Source organism: Prinia subflava, chromosome 9 (genome assembly GCF_021018805.1).
Source record: "Prinia subflava isolate CZ2003 ecotype Zambia chromosome 9, Cam_Psub_1.2, whole genome shotgun sequence".
Classification (NCBI taxonomy): domain Eukaryota; kingdom Metazoa; phylum Chordata; class Aves; order Passeriformes; family Cisticolidae; genus Prinia; species Prinia subflava.
Genome location: NC_086255.1, coordinates 11,429,539 through 11,445,370, shown reverse-complemented (window position 1 = coordinate 11,445,370; position 15,832 = coordinate 11,429,539). Strand labels below are relative to the sequence as shown.

Below are 15,832 nucleotides of genomic sequence, written 5' to 3'. Positions count from 1 at the left end.
ATGGATGGTGAGAAATAAGATCATAGGGAAAGATACAATCCTACCCTCACCAAACAGGGAGATGTATATGGAAATGTTTATGAGAAGGTCAGTAATTGAAAGGCTCATAGAATAGGTAGACTGGAGAATGGACAGATATGAAGTCAGAAGGTAAATTACATCTGAAAAAAAAACAGAAAGAAGCCTCCACATAAACAGTGGTGGACTCCCAAAGACAGTCATTCCAGGTAATGTGAGTTCAACTGCTTTACATAAACAGCAAATCTAAGTTTTCACATGATTTGAACCTGCTAAGTGAAGGGGAAAACGAAAAAATCCATCAAGCATAGACCAAATATATGAACATCAGTTGGCATCACTGGATATTTTTGATGTAAGTCAGTGCCATCTGAGATTCCTCTGTTGTGTTGATCTCTGATCTGATGCCAGCCTGGGCTGCTTAGCTTCTCTAATAGTGAGTGATAATGTGCTCTGTCCCTGCAGAAGCAGAGCTGAATATTTTGACTGTGCTTACTAGCATGGTAGTGAATTTCTGATTTTTTCATGCTGAGCTTAAAGTTGGAGAGTGTGATTAGCTTTTATCCTGGAAGGGAGATATAATGCAGGATGCTGAACTAGGTTAAACACATCTAGGTACAGACTCTAGCACCACTTTGTAACAAAGAAAAATCAGGCCAGTCAAAACACCCAGTGATGGGGAAATGAATGTCTGAAGAGACTGATAATGGGAAATCATGTCTTTCCATTCTAGGTAACTAGTTTGTATTTGGAACACAGAAAGGCCAGCAGATGGCAAGATCCATATGAAATAATCCTGATGGGGTTTTGGTTCAATTCCTAATGAACCAACACTCTCATACCACTACAGTTGTCACAAATTGGCACCATGCTTGGGCAGTGATATAAAAAAATCAAGGACTGAGTGCATTGTGGGGACTGGTCTACTTTTTTAGCCTGGTTTCTCAGGAAATTATGTTGTGTCATGAGCACTGCATGTGTATCTGTGTTAGTGTCCTAGTTACACTTGAATTGATTAGTCAATTTAGATAAAATCAGATAAAAGATTAAGAGCAATGAGATACTGAGTTCCTTATAAGCTCAAGCAAATATAAGAGAGCAGGACTTTATTGGAGCCTTTATTGCAGTGTGAGTTAAATCCTTATGAGACATCACATAAGAGAGGAAAAAACAGATGGGAGAAAGGTGTTATGAGTCCCTGAGTAAGGAAGAGTTTCAGTCTGAGTTTGCCCTTCATTGAAAGCTCCAACAAGAAGACACAAAGCACTGGGAAAATAAGCTTTGCTGGCTCCTCCTCACAGAATTATTTCTTTGCTCCTTAGAGCTTTCTCCAGATTCAATCTGTGCCAAAAGAATGTAAAGGAAGGGATGGAGAGACAGACATCTACTAGCTCCTGGTCTTAGAGGCTGTGTAGGTAGAGGGCAACAGTACAGTGCAAACACTGTCACCATTTGAAGCCTTTAATTCCATTGAATAATGGGACTTCACATGTATGGACACTTCAGAACCCATTCATCAATGTACCCCCCAAATTTGTTCATCTAAATTCTCCACCTGTTTCAAGACTAAATTGCAGTTAGTCTTCCTTTTGTTCAATAGAAAAATCTTCTCCTTAGAAACTAAATTGGCGCTGTTTGAAGTTCTTGAACAGCAGGAAGTACTTGCACTGCTCTTAATTTGTCAGTGAACAGTTCTGTTGCTGCTAAAATTTGTATGTTAAGTTCCAGGACTGCTTGTATACATGCAATTTTTTAAAAAATAGCTGAATGTATCCTCCCCTAATCTCCCTTTTATACTTGTTACTTTTGAAAACTGAGATATCGTGGTTTTCATTTGCAAAAAAGAAACAGTAACTTGTTATCATGTATAATTTTGGAGACTCCTTTGCTCTTTCCTAGGCCAGTGACCCCACTACCTTTGAGCTGATTCTGAAAGTACAGAGACTACAGAAGAGGCTTATCAGCAAGACAGATGAAGTGATAGAGAAAGAATTTCTCCTTCAGGTACTGCAGCATCATTATTTTTGCAAATCATTGATATATTTGACTTACTCTGCATTCTCTGTCTACTGTCACGTTCTTCCTGAATATTATTTAGATGCATGATTTGGATTTCTTTTGCATGCCCTTTAGATAGCTTTAGATGGCAGCACTGACTCACTGAAAGAGAACAAACAGCATCAGACTAGTTGATTTTTATATTCTGGTTACTGATACCTGGTCAGCTCTGGAAAATACAGTTAAAAGGTTGGCTTTAGTTTATTCATGTAATAAATTAGTCTTCAAGTCAGTCTTAGACTTTTTGAAAGGTTTTGCTTTGCCATTTTAAACAAGTATGTTATGACCAGAACATGAAGGAAAATTGCTGATTGATTCCATTCGTGCTTAGCTTGGCTTTTGGCAGGAGGAATCCTAAAGAGTTTGTGTGATTTAGATATGCTGCTGTCTGAGGCATGTTTGATTTCAAGGTTTTTGTGCTGAACTTTGCCAAAAAAACCCTTTTGTGATAGCTTATCTTTTTAAACTGTATCAGATGTCCCTTAACCCCAGAGATAACAGTAAGATTTATGTTGTAGAATGAAGGAAAGACTGTATTCCTGTGGTGCAAATGTTGCTATCAAATATAACAGAGAAGGACTCCAAAGAGTCCTGGCTTTAACCAGAGGTGTTAATCTGGTCTCTGTGGTGACTGTAGGGATAGCTACAGATTACCAGCTCTAGGTGTGATTTTAACATCTTAAATGCCCTAATAGTCTTGATGCCTGTGTTGGGTATCACTCACTGAAGAGTAAAATGTGACCTGAATCTCCCTCTGTCTCGAGAAGAAGCTCAGCAGATCTTATCAAAACAAGTTTGTCTCTATTTATTGTTTCATAGGAAAACATTGATCTGAAATTTCATTTGTATGTAATGCATGGTGGTGTATTATTCCTCTGCTTGGAAAAATGTGATCTTTGTTGCATAGCACTGAAATGCTGTCAGTGAAATAGTCAGCTTAAAATGTAGCAAAAATAGCTTCAAATTTACTGTGCTTTACCCATGCACAAAACAAATTGTGTTAGATTCTACATAGTCTCTCTTGCATATCTGGCCTTATCCTTAGTATGCTCCCATTTTGCTATTATCTTTATTTTCAGCTGAAGAACTGAGATATAGAGGTATTAAGTTGCCTGCCCAAGAAAATCTTTGAAATAGTAGTTATTTGAGCTTACATTACTGTACTAGCCATTGGTATAATCTTTCTGTTTCTGCAATAGTCCTTCTATGACAACTCAATGATGTTTTTATTATTTTTCTAGATTTAAGACAGGGTTTGGCTATATGAAATCTAATGATTATAGCTAGAATTGCTAATGAGTTCCTTTGTGTTCTTAATTCAGGCACCAATTTCCTGTGTAACAATGCCGAAATGAAGGTTTCCCTCGGAAAAATAATAGTAAAAGCTAAAAATACTATGCTCCATATTGTGTTCAGGAATTTAACATCAATGTTTCTGAGCTCTTTTCTGTTTTTCCACAGTGTTTTGAGTCTTCCACAAGACTGAAATAGGGCTCTTTCATGGCAGGGTGTGGGTATGAGGAGGTAACCAGAGATGGGAACAACCCCCAGCTCATTCCCTTGAAGGGCTGTGTGTGCTACTGGATAGCTCACTGGCACAATGAGCACAAATTCAGTGTACTAGCAGAGCTGCTTCTGCTGAGTGTGTGGATAACCTGGTAAAAGGCATTTTATTATTCTTTGGACTGGGTGTCCTTGGTATGATGATAGTATCTCTTTTGTAAAATCATACCCTGATACTCACCAAAACCAAACCCTCGCTAATAGCTTACTAAACTGATGTTACCCAGTTCCAAACTGCTGTGGTGAAGGAGTGAGCCTAAGGAGCACTTTTAGCAGAAGGAAATAAACAGAACAGTAACATCTGCTTTCTGGAGAGAGCTGAGTTTCACACGGTAGGAGGGTGGCTTCACTAGACCACCTTCTGGGCAGTCTGAAAGATTTGAAGTGTATTTGAAGCAAAGTATTTGAAAGGTAGTGTAGGATTTGGTCCTGACTGAACTTTAGAATTATGGGAAATAGCAGTAATTTAGCTCCAATTTCAGGAATTTTAAATTTTGTTCCTTCAATATAATTTGTATGTTGAGAGAGTTATTCTCTCTTTTTTTTTTCTTTTCTTTTTTAAATCCTGGTAAACCCTTCATGCTTAAAGGCATTCAGCATCTCTTTATTATGAGTCTCTCCTGGAAGTCGGCTCAGCTCAGTTCAGTCACTGCTTGTTTGCAGGAGTGGGGGAATTGCTGATGGCTGTGCCTGCTTGGCAGAACATCCCCCATATTCAGAGCTGGAGCCTGCAGACTGAGGGCTACAAACTCACTAGGTCAGAGGAGGACTGCTATCCCTGTGTTGTGTTTGCTTGCATAAGTCACACTTCCTCACTCCCAGTCATCTTCATTCACATCTTGCCATGTAACAAGGGCATAGCCATTGGGTGTATCAGCTTTAAAATGATCCTAATCTCTTGCTTGCCATACATAATCTTTTTTCATGTGTGTGTTTGGCCATCATGCTAGCAAATAGGGTATTTCTTTAAGGTGAAGCTTGTATCTGTGTCTAATGTGCATATTATGGAGCATAAATTTCCTCACATCAAAGTGTATTAATAAAATAGAGTACAAAAAACCTTGTATGTTGAATACTGAGCATTAAAAATACTTTTAGAGTTTAGAAATAACCCATGTGAGGAAATGGTTGAGCCCAGTGTCAGCAACCTGCAGTTTGATTTGTAGGATATTCACCCTGCTGCATAGTCATGCAGAGCCATAATGTTTTTATAAGGGAAAAATAATTCCATTTGTATTGCATGCACTGTAGCTCTGTCTTCTTTTTTTACTTTTTGGTACATGGTCTTTTAAATAAAAGTGCAGGAAACAAGGTTTCAGCTGGATATATAAATGGAAATTTTTGCTAAGTAAGGATCACAGTATATAGATTCATGTAGAAAGGCATCTGCTTATTTTACCTGCTCCTCATGTGCATTTGATCATATCTTTTTTATTAGCTTTTTCATTGTTTCTGACCTGTCATTTCTTAAAAACTGAGGCAGATGTAGATGCAAGCTACAATCCATGCTACGTGATTAAAAGAATGATCTGCCATATTTCAGTCAGAAAATTTAGATTGCTGACAAAATGGGAAAAACCCAGCTTGACTCTAGAATCTCATGCAAAAATCTCTCTTAACTGGTCATCAGGGCATTTTTTGGATCAGACATATGCTGAGAGATAGTGAATATGTAACATGCTGAATGTTGGGTTTTGATAGAACAGATTTTCAGAGTTGAACATTTTAGTAAAGGTGTAAAAAGATTTCCTGTATTAGAGAATACAAAAATCTTTTCTTGTTTCTGATTTATCTGGACCTTGTCGCCACAGCATCTTGGGTTATAAGGTATCAGCTCTCATGTACCAAATAAATGTGGTCATCCTGAGATGCTACTTTGAAGAGTAGCTGCAAAGCAGGTGATCATACTTTTAATTCAGGCATTCTCACAGTTGCGAGCTGCTGTGTTGATGAAAAATGCTGTCTTAAAAATCAGATCCAAACCCAAGGTCTTGAATACTTATGGTCAATAAAAATCCAATGGCATTTTTTCCAAACATAGGAAATGTTACTTCAGGGATAGCCCATTTTCCTGTCTGAGTCATTACCTTCCTTCTGAATTTATGCTGTCAAGATGGAGCATTTTTTTGGTTCTTTTCTAAACTGTTGAGTAATATTGCAGGGCTTTGTGGAGAAATACGTTGTGTCTTATCCAGGAGATCTCACTGATGGGTGAAGGTCTTTGTGAACACGTGTGGAGTGAATGACTGTGTTGTAAGGCCATAAGGAATAATTATTGATAAACAGGAGTGCTCTGCAAATCCTGACTGCAAAAATACAATTGCTCACTTTGCATGTGGGGCAAATCCCTCATGTGACTGAAGCTCTGTTCTGCTGTGTACTGAGCAGTGATGTGGTAAACTCACAGTGGAAAGTATTACCTTGTTAGGATTATGATTAGTGTGGTTTTAGAAACTTAGCCCATTAAAAGTGAATTATGCACTGCTTTATTTGTTTCAAATTTAGTTCTTTCTCTTCAGAGTGAACTCCTCTAATTTGATTTTATGTCTGACTGAGCAGAATTTTATTCAGCTGCATGTCTTGGAATGGATAACAGCATAAAGATTCACATTATATGTCAGTTATCTCTTTTGTCAGTCATCTCAGAAGATTGTTCATAAATGTAAAAGAAAGTGTAACCTAGATTATTTATTCAGGGAGGCAAAGGCAAGTGTCTTATTTAAGCCTTGCATGTAGTAGTGTAGCATTGTTTTCCTCTGCATTATTTTTAATCGCTACTGTTTTAAGTTGTCAGCAATCAAAGCCCAGGACTGGGCAGTCAGGGTGTGATGCTGACTGTGTCTTGAGCTCATAGTTCAAAGAGTGCAAAGGCAAGAGGCATGATTAGCTCATGTATCTGACTCAGAGATTACAGCCAGATAGCACCCACATGTCCTTGCACTGAGCCAAGCTTTGAGCTAAGTTTCCATCCCTCCAGAGAACTGACTGTCCCAGTGACAGAGAGTGGGAGGAATTGAAGGGATGCTGCTGTCTCCAGCCCAGTTCCATTTCAGGTATTGGGAGATGCAGGGAGGGGAGAACGAGAGACTTTCGAGAGACTTTCTCTGTGACCTTGGGCAGGCTACTTAGCTCTTGCATGCTTCACATCAAGTAAAAAGGGAATAAAATAATTTCCATTCTTGTACTGGTGTGTGAACGAATATATTAGAGAGATGACTCAATTCAGTAGCGAAACACTCAAAATAGGCAGATGTTTTATTTTATTTGTGCTAACTTGGTAGTAGAGCTGTTCTATCCAGTTTGAGGTGTTCGTTGCTATAGTGTCTGAACATATACATAACCATCTTTATTTCTCAGAGCTGGTACTATAGTTTCATAAAGAAATCTGCTTTAGAACAATGTGTTGCTGTGTGGGTTTATACAGATTGGCATCTATTGAAATCAAAATTTTCTCCCAAGAAATGAAGGAGCTTGGGGATTTGCTCCCCTGTATTTGTTATGCATTTCCCCGGTTTTTTATATATATATATGTGTGTGTGTATATATATATATATATATATATATATATTTTTTTTTTTTTTTTTTTTTTTTTTTTTTTTTTTTTTTTTTTTTTTTTTTATTCTTGGGGGTTTTTCCAGCCCACTTTATGGGAGCCTAGTCCTTCTGAAAATCATTTGTTTCCCTAGCTTGGGAGTTTCATGAGGCATGCTTTTGCTAAGTTCTTCACTCCTCTGACAGTGCTGAAGTAGCTTCCACATAAGAGAAATGTGTGCTCAAATGCTGAGTAAGAGATTTTCTCATCAGACAACCTGCTAGGAAAAACAAGAGAATACTCTCCTACCCCTACCTTTGTTTTGGTATTCTTAAGGCCCAGATGAGTTTTATGTTAGATGTTACCTTTACATCTTCAAAATGGCTGAAATTTATTTTACTCTCTCAAATTTGGCATTTATTTTTTTTGGTGCCCAGTGTAGATTCTACTTGGATTTGAGAGTATAACCTACTTGCATGTTACAAGTAGGGTACAGAGTCCGAGCTGGGGATTTTTTTGTCAGAATTGTCTATTTTTGTAAAAAAATAACTGCAATTCACTTCAGGAAACTAATGACTGTAGAATCCCTAAAAGTCTCTTTTGACCTGCCCATTATTGTTCCTCTGTCATCCTGTCTTTAGAGAGATTTCAGCAGAGGTAGCTTGGGAGAGTGCTTTGTATGCACTGAAACTTACAGGTGAACTGCAAAATCCACTGCAAAAATGCAATCCTTTCTTTACTGCTCCTTTATCATTTATATATGAAGTCAGCCTTTTGAAGGGATTTTCCATCCAAAAATGAAACGGGAAATTTTCGTTTTAGCTTTTTATAGTGTAGTAGGACTTGGTGCTTTTCTATCTCTGTTTCCTGGAGGATTTGACTTCCTCTGGAAGCACTGGATTAATACCCTATCTTGAAGCTCAAGCTAGCAGTTCTCTCAGTCCTCAATTAAAGGGGTGAGTATATTGAGTTCTAGGCCTTTTTTATGCTTAAAAGCCCCATTTCTACCAGCAAAGAAGTCACTTTTCTGATTTAGCTCTTGAATGGCAGAAGACTTTCCTGCCAGTAAAATTGCATCTAATTGCATAGACAGTAGCTGGCATAAACATATCAGCACAAAGGAATTGCACCACTCACTGAAGTGAAATTGGCTAAAGTTGTCAAAAACCACAAGAAAAAGCTCTTTATGTATGTAAACAACAAGCAGAAACAGATGGAAAATATTGGCCCACTGTTAGACAGGAGAAATGAAGTAGCAACAATGCTTTAAAAGAGTGAAGGTCAACAAGGACAAGTGTAAGGTCTTACGGCTGGGAAATTCAATCCAGGGGTGCAAGGACAGGCTGGGATCTACCTGGTTGGGGAGCAGCTCCCTGGAGAGGAACCTGGGCATCCTGGTGGACAACAAGCTCAATATGAGTGAAGATTTTGCTGCTGCAGCAAAGAAGGGCAACAGGATGCTGGGTTATGTCAACAAGGGCATCACTAGCAGAGGTTTTTCCACTCTACTCAGCACTTGTCAGGCCACACATGGAATACTGTGTTCAGTTTTAGTCCCTGCTAGATAAAAAAGATGAACGGGCTGGAGTGGGTCCAAAGGAGGGCCACAAAGATGATCAAAGGATTGGGAAGCTAGCCATAGGAGGAAGGTTTGAAAATACTGGATTTGTTTGGCTTTGAGAAAACAAGGCTGGGGGGAGACCTTATAACTATGTTCTGGTATTTAAAAGATGATTAAAAAAAAGATGGAGATTTTATTTTTACAAGGAATCACATGGCAAAGATGGGGGTAATGGGTACAGATTAGTCCTGTGGAATTCTGACTGCACACCAGAGGAAAGTTGTTAACAATGAGAACAATTGGAAGCATGGCCATAATCTCCCCAGGGAAGTGGTGCATTGCCTAACACTGGACACTTTTAACATCCATCTGGACAGGGTACATCTTGTCTAGATGATGCTTTTGCTGAGAAAGGCTGGACCAGATGATCCTTGAGGTCTCCTTAAAAGCTTCTATTCTATGATTCAGAGATTTAAAAGGGGTCAATTTAAGATCTAATTGCAAAGTCCTTGCATGAGTCGTCCCGGTAAAGGGACAACAAATTTACTGTTTGCTCTTAAAGGGACAACAAATTTACTGTTTGCTCTCATAGATGTATATTGGTCACCAATATAAGCAAATGGGAATGAAAGAAAAGTTGGAGCATATGAATCTTGAGGTTTACTTCCAGCATTTCTGTGATTCTGAGAAAGCTAAGCTGCCAAAACTTCTAGCCATTGATCTAATGGTTCCTGATGTGGGGGGAGGTGGGAGGGGAAAGCAGAAAAATGCTCCCCTGTCCTTATAAAAAGCTTAAGTGTTGCTACGTACCTTAAGGAAACAAGGGAGAGAAAGTAGTACCTGGTGCAGTGGGAGGTTTGAGGTTATGACTCCCGTTCTAAGTTGGTGACTGGAATTTCAAGGGATTTGCATTGAAATATAGAAATGGAAAATACCGTAAGGACTCAGGCCTAACATTTACTTTTTGGCTTTCAGCTGGATATGAATCATAAAGAAAAAGTTTACTTCCCCACTGTCGTGCAGAATTAGGCTGATGTGTCAAAGGCACACTGTAAGAATAGCCTTGATTTAGACTCCAAAGACAAGCTCTGTTCTTTTTTCAAATGAAAAAATAATGTGTGCTCATGAACTCTGGCTGCAACCCAGATCTAACTTGTGATGGATAAAAAATATCTCATTACCAGCTCAATATTATGATGCATAAAAGTCTACTGAATTAGTGCCACCAAAATAATTTCAGCCAATACCTTGAAACTTACTTCAACTGGACTCTCCAATGCAGTATGAAGTGACATATGGAGGTACCTAGTGCATCAAGTCATCCTTTAGGACTGCTCTTAGATTCTTTCCTTCTTGTGCCATTCTTTTATTTTCCTTTTCTTGTGTTTGAAAGGTTCATTGCTAAACTAGAACCTCGTGACGATTTTAGCTTTCACTCTAAGTGGAGGTGTTTTGTATTTAATATTGGTTTTAAACTGAAGGATTGATGTCTTTCAGTGATTCTGTGCTTGGCATGATGATTTTTCTATGCAGTTAGAATATCTCTAGTGTCTTTTGTTCTGACTGGTAATTTTTTTCCCAATTAATTTAATTATTTATTTTTTAAAAAAGTTGATTGTGTAGCCAGTAGGGTTCTGTGAGTAGGGCAGAACCACTCACACTAAGCCAATTGTAGGATAATTGTGTTAAATTGTAGTGCAGTTTACCACGGCTCATAGGCGATCCTGTGATGATTTAGTAAGGAATCATATCTCAAAACCATGAAAGGTATGAGTCACAAGGTCTCTTGAGGGTCTACATATCTACCTGAAAGTTTTGTGTAAGCTTTAATAATTCAATAGATATCTGAGAAATGTTCAGCTCTTGCCCTAGCTCTCCTCAGAAAGGAGTTGATTTCTATTTCTGCATCTTTCCAATACACTTCTTGGCACATTAGTTTATTTTAGACCTTCTAATCTCAGTCCATCTAGAATTAGAAGATTTTATACGCTATAGAAATTTACAGCATGATAAACTGCTCTTAAAAACACACTGACATTTAGATTCTTTCCCTCCTCCCACATATGTTGCAATTCAAATGGAAGAGAATAAAGTCTCAGAAAAATAGCCTTTTTTTTTTTTTGCTATGTTTGTTTAAACAGGGTTTTGAAAAAATGGATAGGAAGTATGCTGATCACTTTAATGTCACCAGGTGAAGATAATTGGCTGCTCTTTAGGGTGAGAAAATAATTTTCCAGTAAAAATAGTGCAAATATTTCTGGCACTGAGAAATGGGAAGCAAAGCAGATTACCTAGTGATTAAACAAAATACTTTTGGTGAAGAGTTTTCTTAGTGGAAGAGGTAATTTTTACTGACTTTGTGAAACTACCCTGCCCTCATAAACAAAACAGATTTCCCATGATAAATGGATTTGGACAGAAACAAGGTGCAAGAGTATTTGAGAAAATAACTTCTGGAGATCTGAACCATTTTTAGCTCATCTAATGATATTTTGGTTGGAAATATTCAGATGTCATTTACAAAGCTGAGAAAATTGCAAGCAGAGTAAAAATCCCTTAGGGTTTATAGGTGGCAAATATATATGAATGCTGAATCTGTTTTACAATTTTTTTAAAAGAATTGATAATTTACGTGAGTTTGAGCTTGAAAGAGAACTCTAGTGGGTCAGCAGATGTCATCCCTCCTCATCATGCAAGATTGTTTTATTTACACAAATACTATCCTCCGTAGATGAGTGCCAAGCATAGTTTTGTATCCTGCATTCTAATACATGCAATCCCAGTCCACGAAGTTTAGCATGCCTGAAGAGGTTGTTGTCTTCAATACACCATGACTTACTGTAGTTTTCTCCCACATTTGTAACCTCCTGCTGTAGTCCAGGCCTGCCATTTCTGCTCTTTGTGTCCAGAACTCTTGTATAGTGAGAAGAGGATCCCTGCCCTGGCCAGAAGTTCTTCAGGATGTGTACAATAAAGATGTAATATCATTCAGATACTGAAACAAGGATGCCATATAAGAACCTAAGACACAGCACTGGCATCTGTAATCTGCATCAGCAAAACAGAAACAGTGATCACCAAAGTGTTTTTTTCAAATGCATGGTGTTTGGTTTGAACCCAGAATCCTGAGCATGGATACCTTGTATCATTAGACTGAAAATATTTTGTAAAATGACCCAATCCTAAATTCTTAGTCGGAATTCCCCTTAACTTCAACATTAGTTTGCTAGAATAAAGCTTGGATAAAAAAAAGTTCAGGAATTGTTCCAGTAAATAACAAACAACAGAAAACAACCTTGTTTACTCCTCATTCCTGTGTTCAGCATGTATCTGAGAAGGAAATAAATCTGCTGTGCACCCCAGGGTAAAGTATATTAATCAACCAGTTATCTTGTTAAGGGAAAATAAATGACTGGCTGTGCTGACTGCATACATTGCAGCGCAGAGCCTGTGCGGTGCCGTAGCGATCCGATACTGACTGCCAGGCATCCAGAATCTGCTGGAGAAGCTGAAACACTGGAGCAGTGCAGCAGCAGCGTAGCAATACATTCACAAGCCCTGTTCTATAGGGTGGCCCAGAGGTACATCTTCAGTATTCACCATTTGGCAGGTGTTCTTGTGTTAAGATAAAGGAGTGTTCTGCTCTTCCCTCAGCAGCAAGATATGGACAATCTACAGCATCCCAGTCAGTGATGGAGTATTATCTTATGTGACAGTTGAAACAACAGCAAAACCCCACCAAAAAATTCTTTCCATGGGGACAGACTAGATTTGTTCTATTCCAGTTGTCTTGTTTTTATTCTTACTGTGAATGGTGCTGTTGTTGAGGGAACACATGCAGAAGGATGCTGCAGCTAAGGCACTTTTGCAGCTGTTAGAGGAAGGCAGGCAGAGTCACTTTGGCTGGTTGGGTTTTTTAGAAGGCTGGCTTAAAATGGGACATAGGAGGACACATACAGCTGTAGAAAGAACCCCATTTCTCCACTCTTCTTTTGCCACATCCAGAAATGTGCTGCTGAGTGCACAGGAGCCATGAACCTCAGTAGGGAGAGTCTCTGCCAAGTAGGGTGCATCAGTCAGGCAACTGCTGCACCTCTTGGAGCACCTCTCAGAGCTCAGGGCTTCCCATGCCTTTCTAATCTTTAAGCTGTAATCTTAAACAGGGCATGGAACACTTGAGTACAGCAGTTGTCTTTACATGGACACTAGGATTCACTGTCATTCCCCTTTCTTCAGCCCTGTTTCTGTTTCTTTGAATTTTAAGAAGCAGGCAAGGGGAGCTGAAACAGAACTCCTTGAAGAATAGCAGAGGCTCAGCTATAATTACAGTGAGTCTGAGGGAAGCCATGCATTAAAACATTCATGATTTCAGAATTGCTGTGTGTGTTTCTTAGATGTACTGTTAGTTCTTAATAGGTTTTAAAATGTAACAGGAGACTAGTCTTTCTTCCCTGAGATACTTGATGTATGCAGGGGAACTCTGCTGTCCTGTCAAAAAGATGTGTGTAGGCTTTACTGCCTTGTTCGACAGGTATTGTAGATTTAAGTGGTGGCTTGACTTTGAGACAGCAGTTCAGAGGTAGCAATTCCAGAACACCAAAGGACTTGAAGCAAAGTGCTCTCATCTTTCAGGGAAATCTTAAAATCTAAGTCAAGCGGGTGACTAAAGAGACGTAGGTGCCTAACTTAAAAATAGATATTTCTAGAAGGAGCTCTGCAATCTCTCTGACCCTTCAAGGTCATCTGTCAGATCAGTCTGAACTGAGAACAGAAGCTGGGTCTACTGGGAATCCTCATCCCAAGCTATCACCTGCAGGAACAGGTAATCATTATTAACAGAGCTATGATAATTCTCCTTTGATCCATCTAAAATTTTAAAAATCTAAATGGTTATTGAATAGCTGAAATACATGCTGTTACACTGACATTAAAATACAGAGGTTTTAAGTCAAATAGTCTAGAGCTGAAAAAGAGACTTTTTTTTTTGTATAGAACCCTGTATAAAGTAATTATAATACAGTAAAAGGACCCCATAATTTCCTTTGTAGACTTATTCACTTAGAATATTTAGAAACCTTGTTGGTAAGATTTGTATCAACCTCTGATCTCCTCCAGATCTCTTTAAGATAAATTACTACTAGAATGCAAAACAAAGGTTTCTTTAGAGCTCTCTTCAACCCAACTATCCAGCAGCAGGCACTGTGAAAATAGTTGGAATATTTACATCAATCCATGTCATGTCAGGGGTAATTCTCACATTCAAGGAATAGCTCACTTTCATGTGTGTGTGTGTATTTGAGCTCAGACATATAGAATAGGAGATAATTAATTGATCATCTTCTGCAGTGTAAAGTAGATTACAGTAGACTGTGATTAAATGATCTACTCTGATTAATGATTCATGAACTCTTGTGTAATGTCAATAGCAAAAAGTGTATTGCAGCTGTTACTTCAGCAAGACACATCCATGCCATTTTCTTTGCATAGATTGTTAAACTTGTGTCTCAGAATTCAGAAGTTGAAAGGAGAGGAGTATATGTCAGTTATTTGTTTGTTCATTGGAAAAAAACCTGTTTTCCTACACCCTTATTAGGGAAGATCCAATGGTGACCGTTCCTAGCAATAATAATAAAAATAAGTTGCAGTTGCACTCCCAGTGGAAATGTTCATATTTTGTTGTTCCTGGAAGATGGTGATACTGCAGCATTCAGCTCTTGCTGTTGCAGAAAACAGTCAAGGGTGAAGCCCTTACAAGGTGCTCCAAGGTGTTTTCTTCCTCTCTCATTAAGTTGTTTTGAAAATGCCAGTCAATTTGCTGCAGTTTGCTCTGTGCCAAAGGAAACAGATTTGCTCTTGAGAAGCATTATGATCAGCTGGAGAAATACATTACAAGACAAGTTTGAGTGGTGCAGATTTCACCACAGATGAGATTATCCCTTTCCTTCAAGCTGGTGGTTTTCATTGGAAAACCCAAAACATCTAACGCAGTCTTAGTGTTGCTGTATTGTGAAGGGGCCTCAGTGTTCTCTTTCAAACATAATTAATTTACCCAATAAAAAATCTCACACTGGACAGTTAAAGATGTGTCTAGGTGATAATGAAAGCAGGAGCTGTTCTAGGGAACTGCATCCTTGCAAGGGTATTTGCTGATGGATGTGGAATAGATAGGAAAGAGGAGGAGCTTTTGGAAAGTGTTTGCAGAGAAAGTTTATGCTGCACATTTCTCATAGTGCTGCAGGCAACTTTCTTTTGTTATTATAAAATTTGTGAAGGTCACCATATGCTAATTTTTTTTCTTTACCTCATAAAAATTCTAAAGATAGATGTCTTGAGCCAACAGCCACTGCTAGGTATACACTACAACAAATAAATGTAGGGCTTATACAGCTAAAATGGCTATGACTGGATATGTATGTCTGTGTATATATTTAATCCAGATTTCCATGTCCTGTTTAACACTTATGAAGAGGAATCACCACCCCTAAGGATGCTCTGCTGCTGCATGATGTCGTAAACAAAATGCCTCTGGAGCTCAGCACAGCACTGACATTTTGGTTATGGTGCCAATAAACAAGAAACCTCCCGTGGCACACTGACTGACTTGTTATCCCCACCAAAGCCATGAGGGATTGTAGAGTGCTTGCACATTTCTATATTGCTTTCTCCACCCTACTAATTAAAATAAGAATTTTTATTTAGGTTGAATTTTTTAAGAACTGCTGCCATGCACTATATTGCACACTTTTGCACTACATCTTTATCTTGTTGAGTTTTTTCTTTAGCTCAGTTGCTGGAGACAGGAACTGACATAAATTAAATTACTCTGATGCAAAATCTTTTTGGATTTTTGTGTATGTGTATGTGGGTTTTTTTCTAGGTAATTCATGTGATAAAAAGCTTTTGATGCATAATAGGATTTTTGTGGGTCTGATGGAGAAGGCTCTCTTGGGGTGCTGCTAAGCCAGGTAAATTTGTTGAATTATCTCTTTGGAAAGAAGCTGATAAAAATGAGGAAGCTGGGACTGTGGGGCCTATTTCTGCTGTGATCACATCTTCATTAACTGTATGGTCATCCATCATCTTTGGTTCAGAATAAAACC

General features: G+C 38.5%; 1 protein-coding gene across 3 annotated transcripts in view; it reads left to right on the top strand.

Annotated features, from left to right (window-relative positions):
- Positions 1–15,832, top strand: part of CFAP58 (cilia and flagella associated protein 58) — a 57,672-nt gene that overhangs the window by 31,429 nt on the left and 10,411 nt on the right. For all 3 annotated transcript variants that reach the window (XR_010081296.1, XM_063405355.1, XM_063405356.1), the window contains exon 15: positions 1,918–2,022. Coding sequence is in view for 2 of the 3 variants with exons in the window: in XM_063405355.1 (XP_063261425.1) it covers positions 1,918–2,022 (105 nt within the window). In the remaining variant the exon portion in view is untranslated. The remainder of the gene's footprint in view (positions 1–1,917; positions 2,023–15,832) is intronic.